Source organism: Berghia stephanieae, chromosome 13 (assembly GCF_034508935.2).
Source record: "Berghia stephanieae isolate SIO BIC M18660-M18661 chromosome 13, UCSD_Bste_1.3, whole genome shotgun sequence".
NCBI lineage: Eukaryota > Metazoa > Mollusca > Gastropoda > Nudibranchia > Aeolidiidae > Berghia > Berghia stephanieae.
The window spans coordinates 41,038,276-41,061,276 of NC_088372.1; the positions used below are offsets into that span (position 1 = coordinate 41,038,276).

The window sequence follows — 23,001 nt, forward strand, 5'->3', positions numbered from 1 at the left end:
GCGCTTTGAGCACGTTAAGTGGATATTGCGGTATATAAAAGCTCAATTTATTATTATTATTTACACTCCTATGGACGGGACCGAGATGACGTCACTCAGCTCCTTGTTATTGTTTTTGCCAGCCATTTTTATGAGTCGTCTTCACTAAATTCAATCCATCAGACTACAAACGTTCAAGGTTACACATAGTTGTGTGTGTTGGTCCGTTATATAGATAGTATGCGCTTGGCTAAGAAACTCACAGCATTGCCATCCGGAAGAATAACGGACCAACACACAAAACTATGTGTAACCTTGAACGTTTATAGTCTGGTTAGTACAGTTTAGTGAGAATTACTCATAAACGTGGATGGCAAAAACAATAACAAAGCCCTGAGTGACGTCATCTGCATACTATCTATAGATAGTATGCGCTTGGCTAAGAAGCTCATAACATTGCCATCCGGAAGTATAACGGACCAACACACAAACGCGGATGGCAAAAAACAATAACAAAGACCAGAGTGACGTCAGCTTCGATCTATCTATAGATAGTATGCGCTTGGCTAAGAAACTTACAGCATTGCCATCCGGAAGTATAACGGACCAACACACAAAACTATGTGTAACTTTGAATGAGAATTACTCTTAAACGTGGATGGCAAAAGACAATAACAAAGACCTGGGTGACGTCAACTTCATACTATCTATACCAGAGCTTTAAGAGCGTTTATATAGCCTAATTCCCTCTAAAGGTGCTCAAAGCGCTTTGCAAAGGGTCCCCAGCCAACAGCAAACTTATCAAGTAAGACGAGACATGACGCCTATTAGGCGATAAAACAATTTTTTTCAGACAGAGACAACCTGAATACGGTGAGAGAATGTGAGTAAAGCTCCTTTTGCAAGGCCTCAACTATGAGCCGCACAGCACTCGAACCCTGGACCTTCCGATTCAGACACTGGCGGATGTTATGAGTATTTTACTTTAAAGCGACGTATACATATAGACAGGTCTGACATTGGAACCCACTTATGGGCCTAGTTTAACGTTGTTGTAATGGATAATATTCTGTTTTATTATTTGAGATTTCCATCACAGCAATAAGGAATGGGAGCGATCTCTATTCATGCTTTCGTTCAACCAGGTCATCAATCACATGATTTGTTGCTGTCCAACGATTGGATATTTCTTAACAAATGTAAACACGCTGCTTTGTTTACAAATGTTATAAACATACACATGTGTCGAGCTGAATCAAATGACCAATCGTGATGTTAGATATTTAAAAAGCTGTGAACACTTTTCACCAAGTGGGTCAATTTGAGTACATTTTGCAATGTGACCAATGACCTCGAGCACATGGAAAGTTCATATAGATCATGCCCTGCCAATAAGTGCACTTCGCCTGAACGCAATAAATCAATATGACAGATACCGTTTGGGGACAACAAGTCACATTTTCATACTACACCTAGTTTGATAAACGTTATGATAATATAGACCATAGACTGATATCAAATAACACAGTTTGTCGTATGTGTTGAAGACAGTCCGGCTGATAAAGTCACAAGTTTTTGTTTATTGTGCACACACACACACACACACACCAACCCACCCACACCCACACTCACACACACTCACACACACACACACACACACACACACACTATCCACCAATCAGATGTCATCCTAACGTGGGAGACAAGAGCCCATTCCTGTTTTTAACCAAAAATTTCAAATGGCTGAATGAGTCACACTTGGAGGTGTGAAGACCAGACGACACTACTACTACCAAAAATTCAATCCGTGGTTTGCGAGGACAACAGCTGAGGTATGTTAACATTTTGTTTGTTAATGTTTTGTGTATGTTAGTTACTTGGACATAAACATTAAATGAATACACGGTATTTAAGAAGAAAATAAAAAGATTTACGCCCTTCCGCCACAACACCATAAGACACCATCGCCGAGGCATTCCATGAAGGAATATAGATAACTCTATCAAACAAGATGTTTGATGTCAACAGGAATCACACATGTTGTCCAAATGAGCCAATTGGGGGTTAATAATCTTGCCCAAGGAAGAAAAAAAAACCGAAAGTGCCTGAAGCGGTCGGGGCTCGTTATTTAAGCTCTTCGAAAAAGAACAAAATACCAAACACACACAACGTTTCGGGGTCAAAATCCTTCTTCAGCCGATGACAAAACCAATAAAAACATGAATACATTGCTTAAGACCCAGACTCAGGGATGTTCTTGGCTTTCTACATTCCACAGCTTCTAGATGCTTGTTATAACTTTAAATTAAATAGGTGGGTCACGTTTGGGTTATGCCGAAATGCAATTGGTGTTGAGAAATCAGTCAGAATTTTAATGCATTAAAACATTATGTTCCCAGTTGTTTTACATTGTAAAGATGTCTGTGTGCATTGTGAAGTGAATTGGTTATGAGGTGATATTAATTGATATAAGATCCACACATTTCTATTAATGACATCTTAACCATCCCGACTTAATACCGTTTTGAGGAAAAGAGTCACATATACGCTGTTAAGCTTAATTGCTGGTCAACTAATTTCACGGCGTTTGTGTGTGTTGAACCCGTGACCTCCAGAAGTCGGGGAGAAGTGGCTCCAGATAGACATAGAGTTTGAAGCGACTATTTTTTTTGGGGGGATTGCTCATACGATAGAGTCACGATCTCCCCGGCCAGGTGGAGTTGTCGTACCAGTAAGGTTGCGGGTTCGAGCCCCCGTCGCCGCCGGGAAGTTTTTATACTTTGATGTCTTCTGGCACTTTCCTACTCACTTCAGTAATTTCTGGTTTATAAGTATATAGGCCTATCCTACTTTTTACTAAATTATATTAATCAGACTATAAACGTTTAAGGTTTCACACTGGTAGATGTCATGAGTTTTTCAACAAAAGGCATAGCATCAATACTAACGTCTTACATTGTTACAAAGTTCATGTGATAATGTGGTGGTGTTTTTGTTTTGTTTTGTTTTGTTTTGCTATCATTGTGATTGCTTCAACAAACAAGATAACACAAAAGAGTCGGGTGAAGAGAGTGAATTTCTTTTTGTCAAACAGAAGGACAGCGACGGTGTGTAATTCTTTTGTTTTTGTGTTACGTTCTGGCTCAAAAGTATCGAAAAGATTTGAATTGAATTGAAGTAATTTTCAAAATCTTGTTATTTAATCATATAGATGCTGTGCGCTTGGCTAAGAAACTCACAACATTGCCATCCGGAAATATAACGACAAAACTACGTTTATAGATAGTATGAAGTTGACGTCACTCAGGCCTTTGTTATTATTTTTTGTCACCCACGTTTATGAGTAATTCTCACTAAACTGTAATAATCAGACTATAAACGTTTAAGGTTACACATTTTTTGTTGTGATATGGTCCTATACTTCCGAATGTTGTGAGATTCTTAGCCACAAGCGCATACCATCTATAGAAAGAACGAAGATGACGTCAGTCAGGTCTTTGTTATTGTTTTTTGCCATCCACGTTTATGAGTACATCTCACTAAGCTGTATGGACCAGACTATAAACGTTCATGGATACACACAGTTTTGTGTGTTGGTCTGATATACTTCCGGATGGCAATGTTGTGAGCTTCTTAGATAAGCGCATACTATCTATAAGTCCTATTGATATAATTTAGTGAGAACTACTCATAATAATGACTGGCTAAAAACAATAACAAAGAGCTGAGCGACGTCAATTTCGTTCTCTCTATAGATAGTATGCGCTTGGCTAAGAATCTCACGACATTGCCATCCGGAAGTATAACGAACCAACACACAAACTTATGTGTAACCTTGAACGTTTATAATCTGGTTAATACACTTATGGATGAAAAAAAAAAAACAACAAACAATAACAAAGACCTGGGTGACGTCAATTTCGTTCTTTTTATATGAATCAGACTATGTTAAAGTTATAGATAGTTCAAAGATGACGTCACTCAGGTCTTTGTTATTGTTTTTTGCCATCCGCGTTTATGAGTAATGCTCACTGAAATGTATTAACCCGACCATAAACGTTCATGGATACACACAGTTTTGTGTGTTGGTCCGTTATACTTCCGGATGGCAATGTTATGAGCTTCTTCGCCAAGCGCATACTATCTATACATAGTATTGTGCGTTTGTACAATTCATCTGGTGGATTGTTGTTGTGATTGATTTAATTAAACCCCTAACATTAATAGCCAGAAACACGAAGCATGGCGTTATTGATGACATGTGATTTATTTCAACGCCAAATCTATTCAAAGAATCCTATTTTATATTTTATCATTTTGGTCCCAAATTCACTTTTGAGTTTCCAACGACTTCAGACGTTTGACCGTTGGAACAGGGTGGGTTACATATTCACTTTTGTGACATGGATGCTATGTGTATAGCTACAATACCCACAATATCGGCCCGCCATATGGAATTCACCAACGCGCATAAATTTTAGTCTGATTGATATGGATGCTATGTCTATAGATAGTATGCGCTTGGCTAAGAAGCTCACAACATTGCCATCCGGAAGTATAACGGACCAACACACAAAACTGTGTGTAACCATGAACGTTTATAGTCGGGTTAATACAGTTCAGTGAGAATTACTCATAAACGCGGATGGCAAAAAACAATAACAAAGACCTAAGTGACGTCATCTTCGAACTATCTATAGGTAAAATACTCACACCACCTTCCCACCAGATGAAACCTACCAACACACAAACTGATGTGTAACCTCAAACGTTTATCATCTGATCGATCATATTGTAGTGATAACTAATATCTCAAGCGGCTGTCTAAACACAACAATAACAAAGAGCTGAGTGACGTCAACGTCATTTCTTCTATATTTTAGGGAGAACTAATCACCCAACCGAAGGTTTAAAAACAATAACAAAGGACTGACGAGTGACGTCACCTTCAATCCTTTTATAAAAAAAATACGTGAATTTCTGTTTGTTTTCATTTCAGAGTGTCGGTCACCAAATCGACAACATCACCGGAAACACTTGGATTGGACCAAGATGGCGGCGGTATGTAGACACAATGGTTGACAGTCATTCATCAAATGTGGGGCTATGTGGTCTTGTGGATCGGAAGGTCCTGGGTTCGAGTCTCGCTCGGCGCATAGTTGAGTCCTTGGAAAAGACTCGTTACTCACATTCTCTCACCATACTCAGGTGTAAAATGAAAACGTGGCCGTTAACAAAAATCTTATCTCTGTTGGAAAAAAATTGTAATATCGCCTAACAGGCGTTATGTTACTTTCTACATGTTACGTATTGCTGTTGGTCAGGGACCCTTAGTAAAGCGCTTTGAGCACGTTTAGTGGATAGTGCGCTATATAAAAGCTCAATTAATTCTTAAAATCGTGGTAAAATGTTGTGCGTTTAGAGTAAAATACTCACAACATCCGCCAGCCAAATTAATATACCAACACACAAAACTATGTGTCACGTTTAACGTTAATAGCCTGCTTGATATAGTTTATTGAGAACTAATCACTAACGGCCTGTCTAAAATCGTCGTGTGGTGACGTCGTCTGAGGACAGGTCCTGGTTTTCTTCCAAGTCGTTAGTCGATCGTTCAAGTTCCGGGAAAGTTACCGTTAACTCCCTATTATCAACGCTTTGAGACGGTGGGGCAAGATTAAATAAAATACAACGTTATCTCAGGAACGAGAACTACTGTAGATATTGGATTAGATTGGATTGGATTAGATTGGAATGTGGTCGGCGTTACAAACAACAAGTTGGATCCTTGTGGGAATCGGGGTTATCTCCCATGAGTCAATAAAACGATTTATCGTCTGGTTATCAAAACATTGTCACGGATACAAACATACACAAACACACACAAGTACACACACACACACAAGAACACATACATGTACACACACACACACACACACACACACACACAAGAACACTCATGACGTAAGCTTTAAGTCCGGGAATTTATGACGAAGATGATTTATCGCCGATCACGGATATTCGAAACAGCGTCGAAATGTCAAGGACGCGTGACCTAGTGTGTGTGTGTGTGTGTGTGTGTATGTGTGTGTATGTGTGTGTGTGTCGTTGGGAATGAAGGAGGGGGGGGGGGGGGGTTCTAGATTTATTGTTCTGTAATCGACCATCTATCTGACCAATCAACTGCCTCCCCTAGAATAAAACATATTAAAAATTTGGGTCAGAAAACTCGTCCTCCCAAATCGATCGATCTCATCTTGGCAAAAACTTTCAAACCTGGGACCTTAAAGTTCCATATTTGGGATTGTTTGCCAAGATGATGGTTATTTAAATTGATCGATCTAATTTGAAAGACGAGTTTTCTGGCCCAAATTTTTAAATACGTGTCTGTCCAGAGTTTGCCATTCAAGTGATGAAGGCTGACCAGGGGTGTCTGAAACAACGTTGGAAAGTCATGGACGGATGGATTGGATTTTGTACCTGTATGTGTGTGGAAGAGGAGGGGGTGGGGGTTGGGGTGGGGAAGGGCTACATTTATTTCCTTGTAATAGGTAACAAATGTGTGATGTCAAATAACTGGTTCCTATTTCATTGGAAGTGTAAAACCACTCTTCTAGAGGATGGACACATACCTTGTGTAAATCCATCTTCTGGTGTCAGAGTGATGATATCTTCTATTCTAGTCTAAATATTATACCATGCTGGTCGTCAATAGAAATCAACCATCCTTGTGTTTTTTACGTCCTGTAATTCATAGAATCTGCCTATAGATAGTATGCGCTTGGCTAAGAATCTCATAACATTGCCATCCGGAAGTATAACGGACCAACACACAAAACTGTTTGTATCCATGAACGTTTATAGTCAGGTTAATACAGTTCAATGAGCATTACTCATAAACGCGGATGGCAAAAAACAATAACAATGACCTGAGTGACGTCATCTTCGAACTACCTATACATCTTGCCACTGAAATATTCATGCAATGCCACCTGTATATAACCAATTCATTATTTGTACTCAGAAGAACTGGTTACATACACAATCCCAAGGATTTAGGAACCAAAAAGATAAAAGGTGTGACGTCACGAAGTGTCTTCCCTATAGGGAATGAGATTAGCGGAAGAGTATGGGTGACGTCCAATCAAGGGACGCTACTCTACCGCTAATCTCATTCCCTATCGTCTACCTGTTTAATATTTATCAGTAAGGCTTTCATGTTTTGCGGTGTGACATGCGATTTTGGACTTGTGGGTCCAAGGTTCGCGTCCCATCGTGGGCGAAATATATTTAACTCCTTTGAAAAGTCCATATTCACATTCTCTCATCGTACTCATGTGTATAATGAGTACCTGGCCTGTGACAGCGTTTTTTTTGTCGAGAAATTAAATTGTAATATCGGTCTACAGGCGTGACATTTCGCCTTACATGTTAAATGTTGCTATTGGCTTTACATCCACATATAATTATTTGAGCACAATACATGGCTATATTACAGCGCTATATAAAAGACCAGATAGGTTTGACAATCTCATCCCATCACCAGGTCTATAATCTTACTCAGACCAGTGCGGCTATGTATGTACTCTAGTGATATGACTCTCGTCTTCGGATCTGAAGGTCCTGGGTTCGAGACCCGCTCTGGTCGGTGCATAGTTGAGTCCGTGGAAAAGGCTCTTTACTCACATTCTCTAACCACACTCAGGTGTAAAATGAGTGCTTGGCCGTTAACAGCGTTGTCTCTTTGCGCAAAAATTGTAACATCGCTCTAAGAGGCGTCATGTCACGTCCTACATGTTAAGTGTTGCTGTTGGCTAGGGACCCCTTGTAAAGCGCCTTGAGCACGTGTGACGGATATTGCTTTGTATAAATGCACAAGTTTAAAAGAAATATCAGAATCAGAATCTTGTTGCTGGGACGTTTTGAATCGAAGTGTATTTGTTGTAGACGACCTGTCAATTAACATTCGCAGAATTACGAAAATTTGGTTCAAACTTCAGAACTGTTGGAGGAAAAAACGAGTTGAAACCCAAAACAAACCAGGGGAATAAATTCGGTAAATAACCGTAATCCGTATTGTAACCAAATACTGTACAAACACACACACACATACACACACACCACACACACACACATATATACACACACACACCACACATACACACACACATACACACACACATATATACGCACACACACAAACACACACACACACAAACACACACACACACACACAAACACACACACACACCACACACACACACATATACACACACATACACACACAAACACACACACACACCACACACAAACACACACACACACACCACACACAAACACACACACACACACAAACACAAACACACACACCTGCCAACTATCATGAAAAAACCGTAGAAATACGAAATGTTGTCTTCAATTTCAGACCTTCATGACCATCTCTACGTCATTTAAAACTTATGGAAAATGAAAGTTGATGTCAGACTACAGAATCGTAAGGATTTTCAAGTGTTATTTTTTTTTTATAAAAGTAAATTGTTGCTCTATAAAGTTAGTTATGGCGACTACAATATTTATCTCCCAAAAACTACGAATTTTAAAATTTTCAAGTAGGCAGGTCTGTTATTGTCATCAACAATTCCCTTTAAATTGAACAAATTCCCTTTAAATTGAGCAAATTCCCTTTAAATTGAACAAATTCCCTTTAAATTGAACAAATTCCCTTTAAATTGAACAAATTCCCTTTAAATTGAACAAATTCCCTTTAAATTGAACAAATTCCCTTTAAATTGAACAAATTCCCTTTAAATTGAACAAATTCCTGACAGTTTTCTTACCTTGTAATTTCAAACGGACTTCATTTCCGGTTAAGTGACGCAGTGTTCCAAATCCCTGTAGCCTTGCGTCATACATAAACCAGCCAAATCCAATACGATGCAGCTTAGAAACGGGCTGTTTACTCGCATTATCTCACTGCACTTAGGTCTAAAATTAATATCTGGCCGTTAACAGCGTTGTCTGTTTTGAAAAAAAAATATTGCAATATATCCTAACATTAAAAAGCGTCATGTCTTTTCCTACATGTTAAGTGTTACTGTTCTCTTGAAACCTCTTGTAAAACTCTTTGATCCCGTTAAGGGGCTATAGTGTAAAACAAAAGCTTAATTATTTTGACTGGTTACATATACACTTCCAAAGAGTTTGTAACCGGAAGAGTAGAGGCTGTGACGTCACGACTTCTCGGTTATCAGACTGTCAAATAACACGTGACCAATGGGCTCGAAGCGTAGACATGCCAACTATTGCCAAAAATAGCTAAATATCCAAAAACGTGCTAAAAGCGCTTTACAATGGGTCCCAAGCCAACAGCAACTCTGAACATACAGGACCAGGCCTGTTAATAATAATAATAATAATAATAATAATAATAATAATAATAATAATGATGATGATGATGATGATGATGATGATGATGATGATGATGATGATGATGATGATGATGATGATGATGATGATGATGATGATGATGATGATGATGATGATGATGATGATGATAATAATGATGATGATGATGATGATGATGATGATGATGATGATGATGATGATGATGATGATGATGATGATGATGATGATAATAATAATAATAATGTACACTTATATAGGACCAACATCTCATGCAATTTTAGCTTTCGGCTTTTAGGCGATATTACAGTTTTTTTCCGACAGAGACAACGCTGTTGTTACTCATTTTACACCTGAGTACGGTGAGAGAATGTGAATAAATAGCCTTTTACAAGGACTCAATTATGCTCCGCTCGGGACTCGAACCCAGGACCTTTCCGATCCGAGAACAGCAGCTTCCAATGGTGCTCATACTACTATATTATGAGGATTGACCCAATCCGCAAATTCTTTCCCGCACTCCAATCCAATGACGAGGTCACATACCACTAGACCACACAGTCGCAGATAAAAGATACCAAAATGATCACCAAATTCGTGGACGCCCCAATCAACAAGCCTTGACATCCAATCTTATCTGTACAAACACGTGCTTCAAACACTTCAGTAATCTCAACCATGTCTTTATAAAATCATTATTTGAGACTGTCTCAAAAATGAATCTTAAAGGAAAAGGTATTTGTCGACGTGCACTTATCTTCAGGTCTGACAGGAAAACTCAATTATGGGCTTGATTCACGTTGTTGTAAAGGACAACAATATTTGCGTTGGTTTGAGAGTATTTTACAACGAGCCCGTCATAGTAAGAGTAATAGTAATAGTAATAGTAATAAATCTTTATTGTCCACAAAATGAAAAATCTTTAGTGGTTTACATCTCTCGAACAAATATAACAAACATTAATAGAAATATGTGTATCTTATAATAATACGATCTCATAGCAAATTTCCTTCACAATTCACAAAGGCGTCTTTACAATTTGATACAACAGGAAACATCGTGTTTGAATGTATTGAAATTAATGCTGATTTCTAATGGATCCACAGTTACCAAATTACTCACTCCAACTACCCACTCATAATATACTACTACTACTACTACTACAACTACAACTACAACTACAACTACAACTACAACTACAACTACTACTACTACAACTACAACTACAACTACAACTACAACTACAACTACAACTACTACTACTACTACTACTACTACTACTACTACTACTACTACTACAACTACAACTACAACTACAACTACTACTACTACTACTACTACTACTACTACTACTACTACTACTACTACTACTACTACTACTACTACTACTACTACTACTACTACTACTACTACAACTACTACTACAACTACAACTACAACTACAACTACAACTACAACAACAACTACTACTACTACTACTACTACTACTACTACTACTACTACTACTACTACTACTACTACTACTACTACTACTACTACTACTACTACTACTACTACTACTACTACTACTACTACTACTACTACTACTACTACTACTACTACTATCTACTACTACCAATAATAATACTCAAAACAATAGTTTGACTGATCAGACCTGAAACTGAGACGTTGGTTTGAGAATATTTCCATTACAACAATGAGCCTATAACTATTTGGGTAATCAGACCTGCCAATAAGTACACGTCGGTATCTAGGTGCCCTGACAGGGTTCCAGAATTCTGGATCGCTGTGAAACCGTTTCCAATTCCAACCTGAAGACTGAGGAAACATCCTTCGAAAAGTCTGCCCTACTTGAGAAAAACCCCATATTTAAAAATTTGGCCAGAAAACTCGTCCTTCAAATATCGATCGATTTAAATAACCCTCATCTTGGCAAAACTCTCAAACCTGGGACTTCGCGAAGAAGATATATATCCATGTCGGTACAAGGTATTTGATAGTATTCCCGCATGTCAAAATATATCACTGTTATTTAGACGAAAAGAAATAGAAATAATCATCGATTACTTCCCTTAGTTTGTCGTATGGGGGTCAAGTGGCCGAGTGGTTAAGGTATTGCACTATGATCTGGAAAGTCCAGGGGTCGAGCCCCGATTCAGGCACTTTCGTTTTTTTCTTGGGAAAGAATATTAACCCTCAATGTGCTCAATGTGACAACATGGGTGATTCCTGTTGACATCAGACATCTTGTTTGATGAATTATCTATATTCCTTTGTGGAATGCCAAAGCGACGGTATCTTACGATGTCGTGGCGGAAGGACATAATTTTTTTTTCAAAAATGTCGTCTGCAATCTGTGTAACGAAAGTTCAAGGCCTCAAAAAAGTAGTACCTACCCCTCGTTGCTACGGTGCCAGTAGACAAGCGTGTATTCATGGGCCTAAACAGGAGCCTAGAAACCGCTCTTTATCATTGTTAAAGGGGGTGGAATATAGTACCGAATTGGTAGGATGGGTTACATTTAATGAGGCGTGCTTTATGGTCGTTTACAAGATTAATTTACGACACGCCACTCGTACAACGTGATTTACGACACGCCACTCGTACAACGTGATTTACGACACGCCACTCGTACAGCGTGATTTACGACACGCCACTCGTACAACGTGATTTACGACACGCCACTCGTACAACGTGATTTACGACACGCCACTCGTACAACGTTTACGTTTTGTCAACAAGTACACACGATACAAACACCGTTGTCAAATACACACACACACACACACACACACACACACACACACACGTACTCCTGGTTTTATTCTGTTTCTTGAAGAACAGATTGGTCCTAATAAATACATAATATTTTATTACAGTAATGGTTAGGGAGGTACTTACTGTGTCATCTATACCCCTAAATCTTGTTATCCAACTTGCTTTCTGTCTTTGTCCTGGGATGAGATTACTTAGTTTTGTCCTGGCCCTGGCTGGAAGAGAAACAGTCAAATGTTAAGGTTTTGGGAGGTGATATTTTTTCCTTGTAAATCATCTCTCTGTTATGCATTGTGTTACATTTTGTTTGGCATATATTATGATTTGTAAACATTTGAGTGTGTTCCTCTTAGGGAGATCTTGTGCTGGTGTCTGGATGAGACTTTTGGGTGATCTCAAACTAAGTACTTTGATAGTGTGCTCTTGAAATTTACATCTGATCCCTATTTGTTCCCAGTTCCCCCTTGTCTTACTTTTTCTTTGGTGCTTTAATTGTAAGTCTAGAACTTTTTACAATCCCATTTTCTTCCTTTTTACTGGTGCTGATATGACCTTAATGTGTTGCAACCCATAAAAACAAAGAACAAAACATGCAAATTACAGCTTAAAAATAATTAAAAAAAAGAAAAAAAAAACCCCAAACAAACAAACAAAAACACAGAACGTTTCTGGATCAAAACCCTTCATCAGCCAACAACAATTATATCAATAATCACTCAGCCACGAACTCCCTCATTGCCATGACCGGATGGCCGTTGCGGGGATTTGTGGGATGTGCAGCCTTTGCGTGCCAGAGTGTTTCCATGACAACAATGAGCCCCTATCAATTTGGGTTATCAGGCCTGTAAATGAATACACGTTGGTTTGAGAGTGTTTCCATAACAACAATGAGGCCATAAGTATTTGGGTTACCAGACCTGTAAATTGATGCTATGAGCTTAGTTAAAATCTCAACATCTGCCAGCCGGATATATATAAAACAAAGTTGACGTCACTCAGGTCTTTGTTATTGTTTTTTGCCATCCATGTTTATGAGTAATTCTCACTTAACTGTATTAACCAGACTACAAACGTTCAAGGGTACACATAATTTTGTGTTGGTCCTTTATATTCCGGATGGCAATGTTGTGAGTTTCTTAGCCAAGCGCACAGCATCTATAACGTACAGAGTCACAATTTATAACCTTAAACGTTCATAGATAGAACGAAATTGAAGTCACTTACCTTTTTGTTATTGTTTTAGCCAGTCTCACTAAATTCTATCAATCAGCTATTGATGCATTGCGTTTAGTTAGAAAACTCACAACATCCACCAACCAGATATAACGTACCACCACACATAACAATGTGAAAACTTGAACGTTTATCGTCTGATTAATACCATTTGGTGAGTATTACTCACAAAAAATGTCTGGCTGAAAACAATCAGAAAGAGCTGAGTGACGTCAAGTTCGTTCCTTCTATACAAGTTAGGGTTGGACATACCATAGTCCATGGCAGACGGTTCCATCCACATCTCACAGCCCTAGTCCATGGAAGACGGTTTCATCCACATCTCACAGCCCTAGTCCATGGAAGACGGTTCCATCCACATCTCACAGTCCATGGCAGACGGTTCCATATACATCTCACACAGTCCATGGCAGACGGTTCCATATACATCTCACACAGTCCATGGCAGACGGTTCCATCCACATCTCACACAGTTCATGGCAGACGGTTCCATCCACAACTCACAGCCCTCAGTCCATGGCAGACGGTTCCATCCACATCTCACACAGTCCATGGCAGACGGTTCCATCCACATCTCACACAGTCCATGGCAGACGGTTCCATTCACAACTCACACAGTCCATGGCAGACGGTTCCATCCACATCTCACACAGTCCATGGCAGACGGTTCCATCCACAACTCACACAGTCCATGGCAGACGGTTCCATCCACATCTCACAGGCCTCATTCCATGGCAGACGGTTCCATCCACATCTCACACAGTCCATGGCAGACGGTTCCATCCACATCTTACAGCCCTAGTCCATGGCAGACGGTTCCATCCACATCTCACACAGTCCATGGCAGACGGTTCCATCCACATCTCACACAGTCCATGGCAGACGGTTCCATCCACATCTCACACAGTCCATGGCAGACGGTTCTATCCACATCTCACAGTCCATGACAGACGGTTCCATCCACAACTCACACAGTCCATGGCAGACGGTTCCATCCACATCTCACACAGTCCATGGCAGACGGTTCCATCCACATCTCACAGTCCATGGCAGACGGTTCCATCCACATCTCACAGTCCATGGCAGACGGTTCCATCCACATCTCACACAGTTCATGGCAGACGGTTCCATCCACATCTCACAGCCCTCAGTCCCTGGACGCTCCACACACAATCATTGGGGAGAATGAGATGAAGGGAGGTTATCACGATAAAAAATATTTCATAGATAACATTTACTGGGTTACATCCCCAGTTAATGTCAGCGAAATAAACATTTTAATTTTTGGGTCTCACCCATGGACACCGACGTGTAGATTACACTAATGGGAGGGAAATCTATATTCAGGTTTTCTTCCAACCAAGTCATCAATCACATGACTTGTTGCTGTCCAACGATTGGATATTTCTTAATTGTAAACACACGCCTTCTTTTATGAAAGTTGGAAACATCCGGTAAATATCATTTTCAAATAAGTCCAGATTAGAAGTCATTTAATTGTCCAAAAAAAAACAACAACAAACAAACAACCAAAAAAAAACAAAAAAAAAAACAAAAAAGAAAAAAACAAAACAAAACAAAACAAAACCAAACCAACCAAAACCAACAACACAAACAAACAAAACAAAACAAAACCAAAAAAAAAAAAACAAAAAAAAAACAAAAAAAAAAAACAAAAAAAAAAATCACACTGTTGCGTATTAATCTCCCTTGTTTTTATTGTTTAAGTGACGCAACAAGTTATGGTGATCTGATTCAACACAAGTTCAGTTCAGTGCGAGGTGAAGGTCAGCGGTCAACATGATGTATTATTTTTCATTGGTTTATTTACTAAGACGAACAGTAGATGGCCGTTCTATTAGTTTTGTAGGATTATAAGTTATAATAATACTATGATATGGGTTTGAATTGAAAACATAACAATAATTTCATAACCACCGCCCACACCCACACACAGACACAAACACACACACACACACACACACACGGCTATTAACTAATTGATCTGAATAGGATGCCAATCTGGGATGTCAATAGGATACCGCCAGACGAATGTTGTGAGTATTTTGGCTAAGCGCACAGCATCAATAGTCATTGATAGAAGTTACTGAGAACTACTCATTAAAATGACCAAGCTCAAAATATTTAACACTAAAGTTAAAGCAGTCCTGCTCTATGGGTCAGAGACTTGGCGAACAACCTTGACCACAATAGACAAGATACAAACTTTTGTCAATCGCTGTCTTCGACAAATACTCAGGTTGAAATGGTTTGACAAAGTGCCGAATGCTGACCTTTGGACAAGAACAAATGGATGTCCAGGTCAGGCGAAGGAAGGGGCGATGGGTTGGCCATACCCTGAGGAAAGAGCCCTGTAATAGAACCAAGCAGGCTCTCGAATGGAACCCACAGGGCAAGAGGAAACGGGGTCGTCCAAAATAGACTTGGAGGAGAAGCCTTCACCAAGAATTGAGCGTCTCCAATCTTACCTGGGGTGAGGCAAAGGTCTGTGCCAAGGACAGAAGAAGATGGAAGAGTGCTGTTGAGGCCCTATGCTCCGCCAGGAGCCAAGAGGCATAACTCAAAAGTAAGTCACTCATTAAAATGGCTGGCTTAAAACAATAACAAAGAGATGAGTGACATCAATTTCATTCCTTCTAATGTTTTTTTTTCTGGACAGGAAACACGTGACGTGTGGGGAAAACAGCTGGAATTTGTCCTGACGCTGATTGGCTACGCCGTGGGATTGGGAAATGTCTGGAGGTTTCCATATTTGTGTTTTGAGAATGGAGGCGGTAAGTTGATACAACACAGCAATTATCACTAAATGTTTGTTTTGTTTTTAAAGGTTTTACGGCGCTTGCAACACATTTAGGTCATATTAGCGCCAGTAAAAAGGAAGAAAATGGGATAGTAAAAAGTAATAGAAATACAATTAAAGCACCCAAGAAAAAGTAAGACAAAGGGGAATTAGTTCCAATAGGAAATAGATGTAGATTCCAAGAGCTCACTATCACAGTACTTAGTTTGAGATCACCTAAAAGTCTCATCCAGACATAATCACTAAGAGGAACACACTCAAATGTTTACATATCATATATAATATGTAAACAAAACACAATACAGTGCATGACAGAGAGATGATTTACAAGACAAAAATATCATCTCCCAAAACTAACTATACATTTGACTGTTCTCCTCCCAGCCAGGGTATCCGGCCAAAACCAGGACAAAACCAAAGAATCTCATTCCAAGACAAAGACAGAAAGCATGTTGGAAAACAGATATAGGGAGATAGAAGACACAGTAAGTACCTCCCTGCCCACCGTGGGAGGTCAGGAACCCCACCCAGATATAGGGGGATAGAAGACACAGTAAGTACCTCCCTGCCCACCGTGGGAGGTCAGGAACCCCACACAGAAAAGCCTTCTTCAGTCAACAACAAAACCCCAACAGAAACATAAATATATTATTTAATATACAGAAAGACGTCAGAGAAATACTTTTTCAGCTTTCTATCTTTTTTTTTTAAAAGTAAAGATTGTTGTATGATATTATCTACATTAATATTTGTACAATCCATGTTTTCCTTCCACCCTCAGGTGCCTTCCTCATGCCCTACTAAATCAGTGCCTCCTCGTAGTGGATATTCCAGTGTTAACCGTAATGTAATATCATAGACCAATCTAGAACATTCCATGTTTTCCTTCCATCTCCAGGTGCCTTCCTCATCCCCTACTATTGGTGCCTCGTCTTAGTGGGTATTCCAGTGTTATCCATAATATCATAGAACAATCTAGAACATTCCATGTTTTCCTTCCATCCCCAGGTGCCTTCCTCATCCCATACGTATTATGCCTCGTCCTTCTGGGAATCCCAATGTTTGCCTTGGAGTGTGCCTTTGGACAGTTCGGGGCCAAAGGTCCTTTGTCCATTTGGTCCATCAATCCACTTTTTAAAGGTAGGAATAGATTTTATTGGATTCTAACCCGTTGTTTTTACCACATTTTATATTTTAAACTCTCTCTCTGTGTATGTCTCTCTCTCTGTCTCTGTCTCTGTCTCTCTCTCTCTCTCTCTCTCTCTCTCTCTCTCTATATATATATATATATATATATATATATATATATATATATATATATATATATATATACATATATCTCTATCTCTATCTCTTTCTATCCAAATCGCAGTCCCTTCATCAGAAATTTGCAACCTCTGCTTGGAACAAAAATCTGACATCATCACCAAACCGAACACTCCACAAAAGAAACGAGCTTAAATCACCATGCAGACAAAGAATCAAAACAAAACATCTTTTATCGATTCCAAACCATCTTAATCGCGATCCGAAAACGGACGATGCCAACCGGAAATTAGAAAACAACAACAATCTCCGTTCACTTTCATTTCCTGCAGATAGCGTATGCCTGAAACAATAGTGTAGAAGTTGAAGAAAATTACACTTAAGATTGTTTTATGAAACACTCCTGTTATAAAAAAAAGTTGAGCACTATTATTTCAGGGATTTAGTTTTGATAATTTTATATCCATCTAACTATCTCCTCTCTCTCTCTCTCTCTCTCTCTCTCTCTCTATATATATATATATATATATATATATATATATATATATATATATATATATATATATATATATATATACCCATCTGCCTTTCTGAGTTTTTATCTCATTTTCTCTCTCTCTCTCTCTCTCTCTCTCTCTCTCTCTATTTTCATCTATCTATTTGTCCATCCATCCATCCATCAATCAATCAATCAATACATCCATCCACCAATCTATTCTTTTGTCCACCCATCCATCCATACACCCATCCATCCACCCATCTATCCATAAATCCACCCATCCATCCATCCATCCATCCATTCATCCATCCATCCATCCATCTACTTTTCAATACACAATACATGTCTATATTCTTCCTTCAAGGCGTTGGAGCAGCGGCCATCGTTGGAGCTTTCATGGTGTCCATTTACTACAACGTCGTCATCGCAGTCAGTATAAGGTTTTTGATCGCGTCCTTCACCTCTAACCTCCCGTGGCTCGACTGTAACTCTTGCGAGTGTCTTCTCTACGGTGACAAAGGGAAGAACATGACGGGGGAGGAAATGGACAATCTGCTTTTCAACAACTCTCTGGGCGTCAACTGTAGTAAGTTGTTTTCCAATTCTTTTTCGTCAGTTTACAAATGAAGGCTGTTTTCCAACTCTCGTTAAATAGATTTTTCTACTTTTTGATATTTTCTATCCATGAGATAAATTGAAATGTAAACTTTATATTAAACATCAATTAACACAAAAATGTCCCTGGATTTGTTTGAATTTGAAGTTTAGATATGATAAAATAATAGACCGGATGAAATTTTAGGGGAAATAATCCTCAATATCTCAACATGGAAAAAATAAAAACGGAGTTTGGTTTTTTTTTTGGAAAACCAGTCTTCAATTTCTAAGAGAAATCTGCTATTTAGGAATTCGAGAGAATGAGTTAAGTTAACACCAGCCATCTTTTATTGTTCCAAGATCGTCAGTTGAGTGATTAGTTCTCCTAAGATTATTTCAATACTTTCAATGTACAAAGCATTTTTAAAACACACACACACACACACACACACATATATATATATATATGTGTGTGTGTGTGTATGTGTGATTCTAATTATTTATTTACTTTCCACAGCATATGACGAGCTAACATCCAAGCAGTCCCCTAGCCAGCTGTTTTATAAGTGAGTTTTTACATTGAAACTTTGTCAAGGAGACGGTTGGTAACTTTGATTGTCAGATAGTAGGAAGGTTATTTGATGTCATAAAGGCCTTGAACTTTGATTCACGTTATGAAGGGTGGTAATTTTGATTCACATTATGGAGGGTGGTAACTTTGATTCACATTATGAAGGGTAGTAACTTTGATTCACGATATGAAGGGTAGTAACTTTGATTCACGTTATGAAGGGCGGTAACTCTGATTCACGTTATGAAGGGTGGTAACTTTGATTTAGGTTATGAAGGGTGGTAACTTTGATTCACTTGATGAAGGCTGGCCACTTTGATTCACATCACAAAGAATGGTTACATTCATTCATTTAACAAATGCTGGTAACTTTGATTTGCTTCATGTAAAGTGGTAAATTTCATTCACTTCATAAAAAGGTTGTAACTTTGATCCCTGGTGCAAGTTCCTCTCTGAATGGCAATCTCTTGGAAAAAACTCACCGAACTCAATTGTAAAATAATGTACTTGGCGTTAACAGCGTTGTCCCTATAAAATATGTTGGTGGTGGCCAGGGACCCCTTGTAAGCGGTTTGGTTACGTTTAGTGGAAATTATTCTATACAATGTTTATTATTATCATTATTATTATTATTATTATTATTATTATTATTATTATTATTATTATTATTATTATTTTCTTCTTCTTCTCCTTCTTCTTCTTCTTCTTCTTCTTCTTCTTCTTCTTCTTCTTCTTCTTCTACTTCTTCTTCTTCTTATTATTATTATTATTATCATTGCTCTCCAGCCTTAAATGATTATTAAAACCATGTTATTCCTTTATCGTTCTCATTGTTAAAATGATTTGTTCAGAGAGAAGTTATGGTTATTGGCAGACGTGTACATATAAACAGGTCTAACATCCAAAAACAATTATGGGCCAAGTTTAACATTGTTGTTATGGACAATATTTTGGGTCATTTTTTATGTTGAGATTCCCATTACAACAATGGGCCCACAATGAATTGGGTGATCAGACCTGCACGTCGTTATAACTTGGAAATCTTGTTTTACTCTCTTCTTTGTCTGTTTTTTTCTTCCAGCAAAGACATTCTAAGCATATCGGACTCCCTAGCAGATATAGGATCCATCCAATGGGAACTGGTGGGATGTAACCTCCTTGCTTTCGTCATCATCTTCCTGGTTCTTGTCAAAGGAATTGCCTCCCTTGGAAAGGTGAGGTTGTTTGTTGTCTTGTGTCGTCGTGGTCTTGTGATTTGAGACTCGCCCTGAGTCCTGTAGTTCCCTGGTTCCATTCCCGATGTGGTACACCTGCAATAGAACACAATCAAGAAAGATTAGAGCAGCCTCTAATTTACACGGACGTGACTACAAAATAACCCTTGTCTTCATACCTAATCTTAGTAAAAGCTGAATATAGGAATTATCCTTTAAATGCCTTTAAATACAATAGATTATAATTACAAAATCTCATATAGCTTGTATTGTATAATTCAGAAACAGTTTTACACAACTTTGAATGTCAAGAAAAATGTATCAACACGGCAATGTAACAACAAAAATGATTATCATAGAATACTGAAGTTATTGAAAATTGTTCATGATCGAATGAATCATAAATGTACAAAGACCATAGTATGATGAAAAATTAAAGACAACAATAATCATGAAAGCAACAACGATAATAATCATACACACGTCTCTGATAAATTATCATGATTTTACATTGTTTCAGGTTTCATGTTTCTTACTGCACTCTCCTGGCTGCAATGAAATCATAGGCGTATTCTTTAGGTGGCGGGGGGTCGGGGGGGGATGAGGGGGGGGGGCAAAGAGAAATAAAGACAGCCCAAATCCAATTTGGTCACATCTAGAAGCGTCTGACAACTGTAATGATGTCAATGATCTATAAAGCCACGTCAAAGTGAAGGGGTCAGTTCTATACCACGCGGTCCATTTGGGCGCTTTTAGAGGTAACTGACGACATTGTTGATGTCAATTTTCTAGAAAGTCAAATGAATGAACCGTGTCCAAGGTCCAGTTTGACGACTGACCACAGCAATAATGCCAGAGATCTAGAAAGCCAAACTCAAGGGGCCAGTTCTATACTGTGTCCAAGGTCCAGTTTGACGGATTCTAGAAGTGCCTGACGGGTGTGTTGATGCCAGGGATCTAGAAATGTCAAATGGAAGGGTCAGTTCTATACCGTCCCATGTCCAGTTTGACCAATTCTAGAAGTGACTGACCACAGTAATGATGCCAGGGATCTAGAAATGTCAAATGGAAGGGTCAGTTCTATACCGTGCCCATGTCTAGTTTGACCAATTCTAGAAGTGACTGACGGGCGTGTTGATGCCAGGGATCTAGAAATGTCAAATGGAAGGGTCAGTTCTATACCGTGCCCATGTCCAGTTTGACCAATTCTAGAAGTGACTGACCACAGTAATGATGCCAGGGATCTAGAAATTTCAAATGGAAGGGTCAGTTCTATACCGTGCCCATGTCCAGTTTGACCAATTCTAGAAGTGACTGACCACAGCAATAATGCCAGTGATCTACTACAAAGTCAGGTTAATGAATCAGTTGATATTTCTTCCCTATCAATAAAAGATACAGAAATGGTCATTTCCGAGCTACAGGTCAATACAAAAGATCCCCACTGGATTTTGTCGCTGACTCGATTTGAGGCCAAACTGGACTGGGGCAATGGCAATGTATAGAACCAACTCCTTCAATTTTAGGCACTGAATTCACCTCGAAAAATGATTGTTTGGTTCCATTTTATTTATTGCCATTTCTCTATACCAGATTGTGTACTTCACGGCCACGTTCCCATACATCCTGCTTACTATCTTACTGGTCCGCGTGGCCATGCTGGACGGGGCTCTGGACGGCGTCAAGTTTTATCTCACGCCTCGATGGGAAAGGCTGGCTGACGGAAAGGTGAGTTGACTTTGTAAGATGTTTGACCACTGTCAGGTCCAGGTATCAGAGAGGCCAAAGACAGAGAGTATGAAGTCCAAATCTTACAGAATTTGGTTTATAATCGTAATGTAAGATAAAGAACTGACCAAGTGTATATGAAAGGTGCCAGACAAACAAGAAAGACAAATACAAAAAAATAAAAACATCCCAAAAAATCAGACTGGGAATTGTTTTCTTCTTGCCTTTGTCTTCCTTGCTCCGTCTTCTCCAGTCAAGGTCGATGATGTTTTGGGATGTTTTTTTTCGTGTATTTTTTCTTTCTTGCTTTATCTGGCTCCTCATACACACTTGGTCAGTTGTTTATTTTACACCAGTGCCTGCTCCTTAATTTCTTAACTTGATATAATCGTAATATAACACCGATTCTCATTCTCATAGATAACACCATCTAAGAATAAAAAATGGAAATGGTATTACAATTTATCCCACACCAATTAGTGAGACAAATAGGAAAAAATGTGTGTTGAATGAATATCGTATTTCACTAATCAAATAACAAAAACAAAACAAATATTCATACGCTGACATATTTGACATTTGCCATTGGATAAAATGACCAAAAAAAAAACCCGAGGTTCTCAAAATTCTATTCTTAGAAATTCCAATAATTTTTTATATTTTTTTGAAGAATTCCCTTCGACTTTGACGGATTTGTACATGGACGGACAATAAAACACCACATTGAATTCTCTCTTTATTTCACCTCAGTGTTGTTAAATAAAACCGGATTGTTGAAGATATTTATGATGACTACTGAGATATTATAGTGACAACGAATCGTAACAAACTGTGTGTCCGTGTCAGTCTGGATGGTGTCGATGTGTCAGATTCTCATTCTACGACCTACAGATTAGTCAGTTGACATTAGGCATTA

The 23,001-nt window shown here is 38.8% G+C and overlaps 1 protein-coding gene across 2 annotated transcripts in view; it reads left to right on the top strand.

Moving 5' to 3' along the window:
* Positions 1 to 1,476: 1,476 nt before the first annotated feature.
* The window catches only part of LOC144958602 (sodium- and chloride-dependent glycine transporter 1-like), a 31,346-nt gene continuing 9,821 nt past the window's right edge, over positions 1,477 to 23,001 (top strand). The window contains exons 1-8 of one of the 2 annotated variants that reach the window (XM_078890685.1): positions 1,477 to 1,811; positions 4,979 to 5,040; positions 16,070 to 16,184; positions 17,219 to 17,350; positions 18,340 to 18,561; positions 19,090 to 19,138; positions 20,225 to 20,357; positions 21,951 to 22,085. In XM_078890685.1, coding sequence (XP_078746811.1) covers positions 5,032 to 5,040; positions 16,070 to 16,184; positions 17,219 to 17,350; positions 18,340 to 18,561; positions 19,090 to 19,138; positions 20,225 to 20,357; positions 21,951 to 22,085 — 795 coding nt within the window. In that variant the 5' untranslated portion in view covers positions 1,477 to 1,811; positions 4,979 to 5,031. Of the gene's footprint in view, positions 1,812 to 2,713; positions 3,087 to 4,978; positions 5,041 to 16,069; positions 16,185 to 17,218; positions 17,351 to 18,339; positions 18,562 to 19,089; positions 19,139 to 20,224; positions 20,358 to 21,950; positions 22,086 to 23,001 lie in introns of those variants that run through there. The other variant, XM_078890686.1, reaches the window with a different exon arrangement.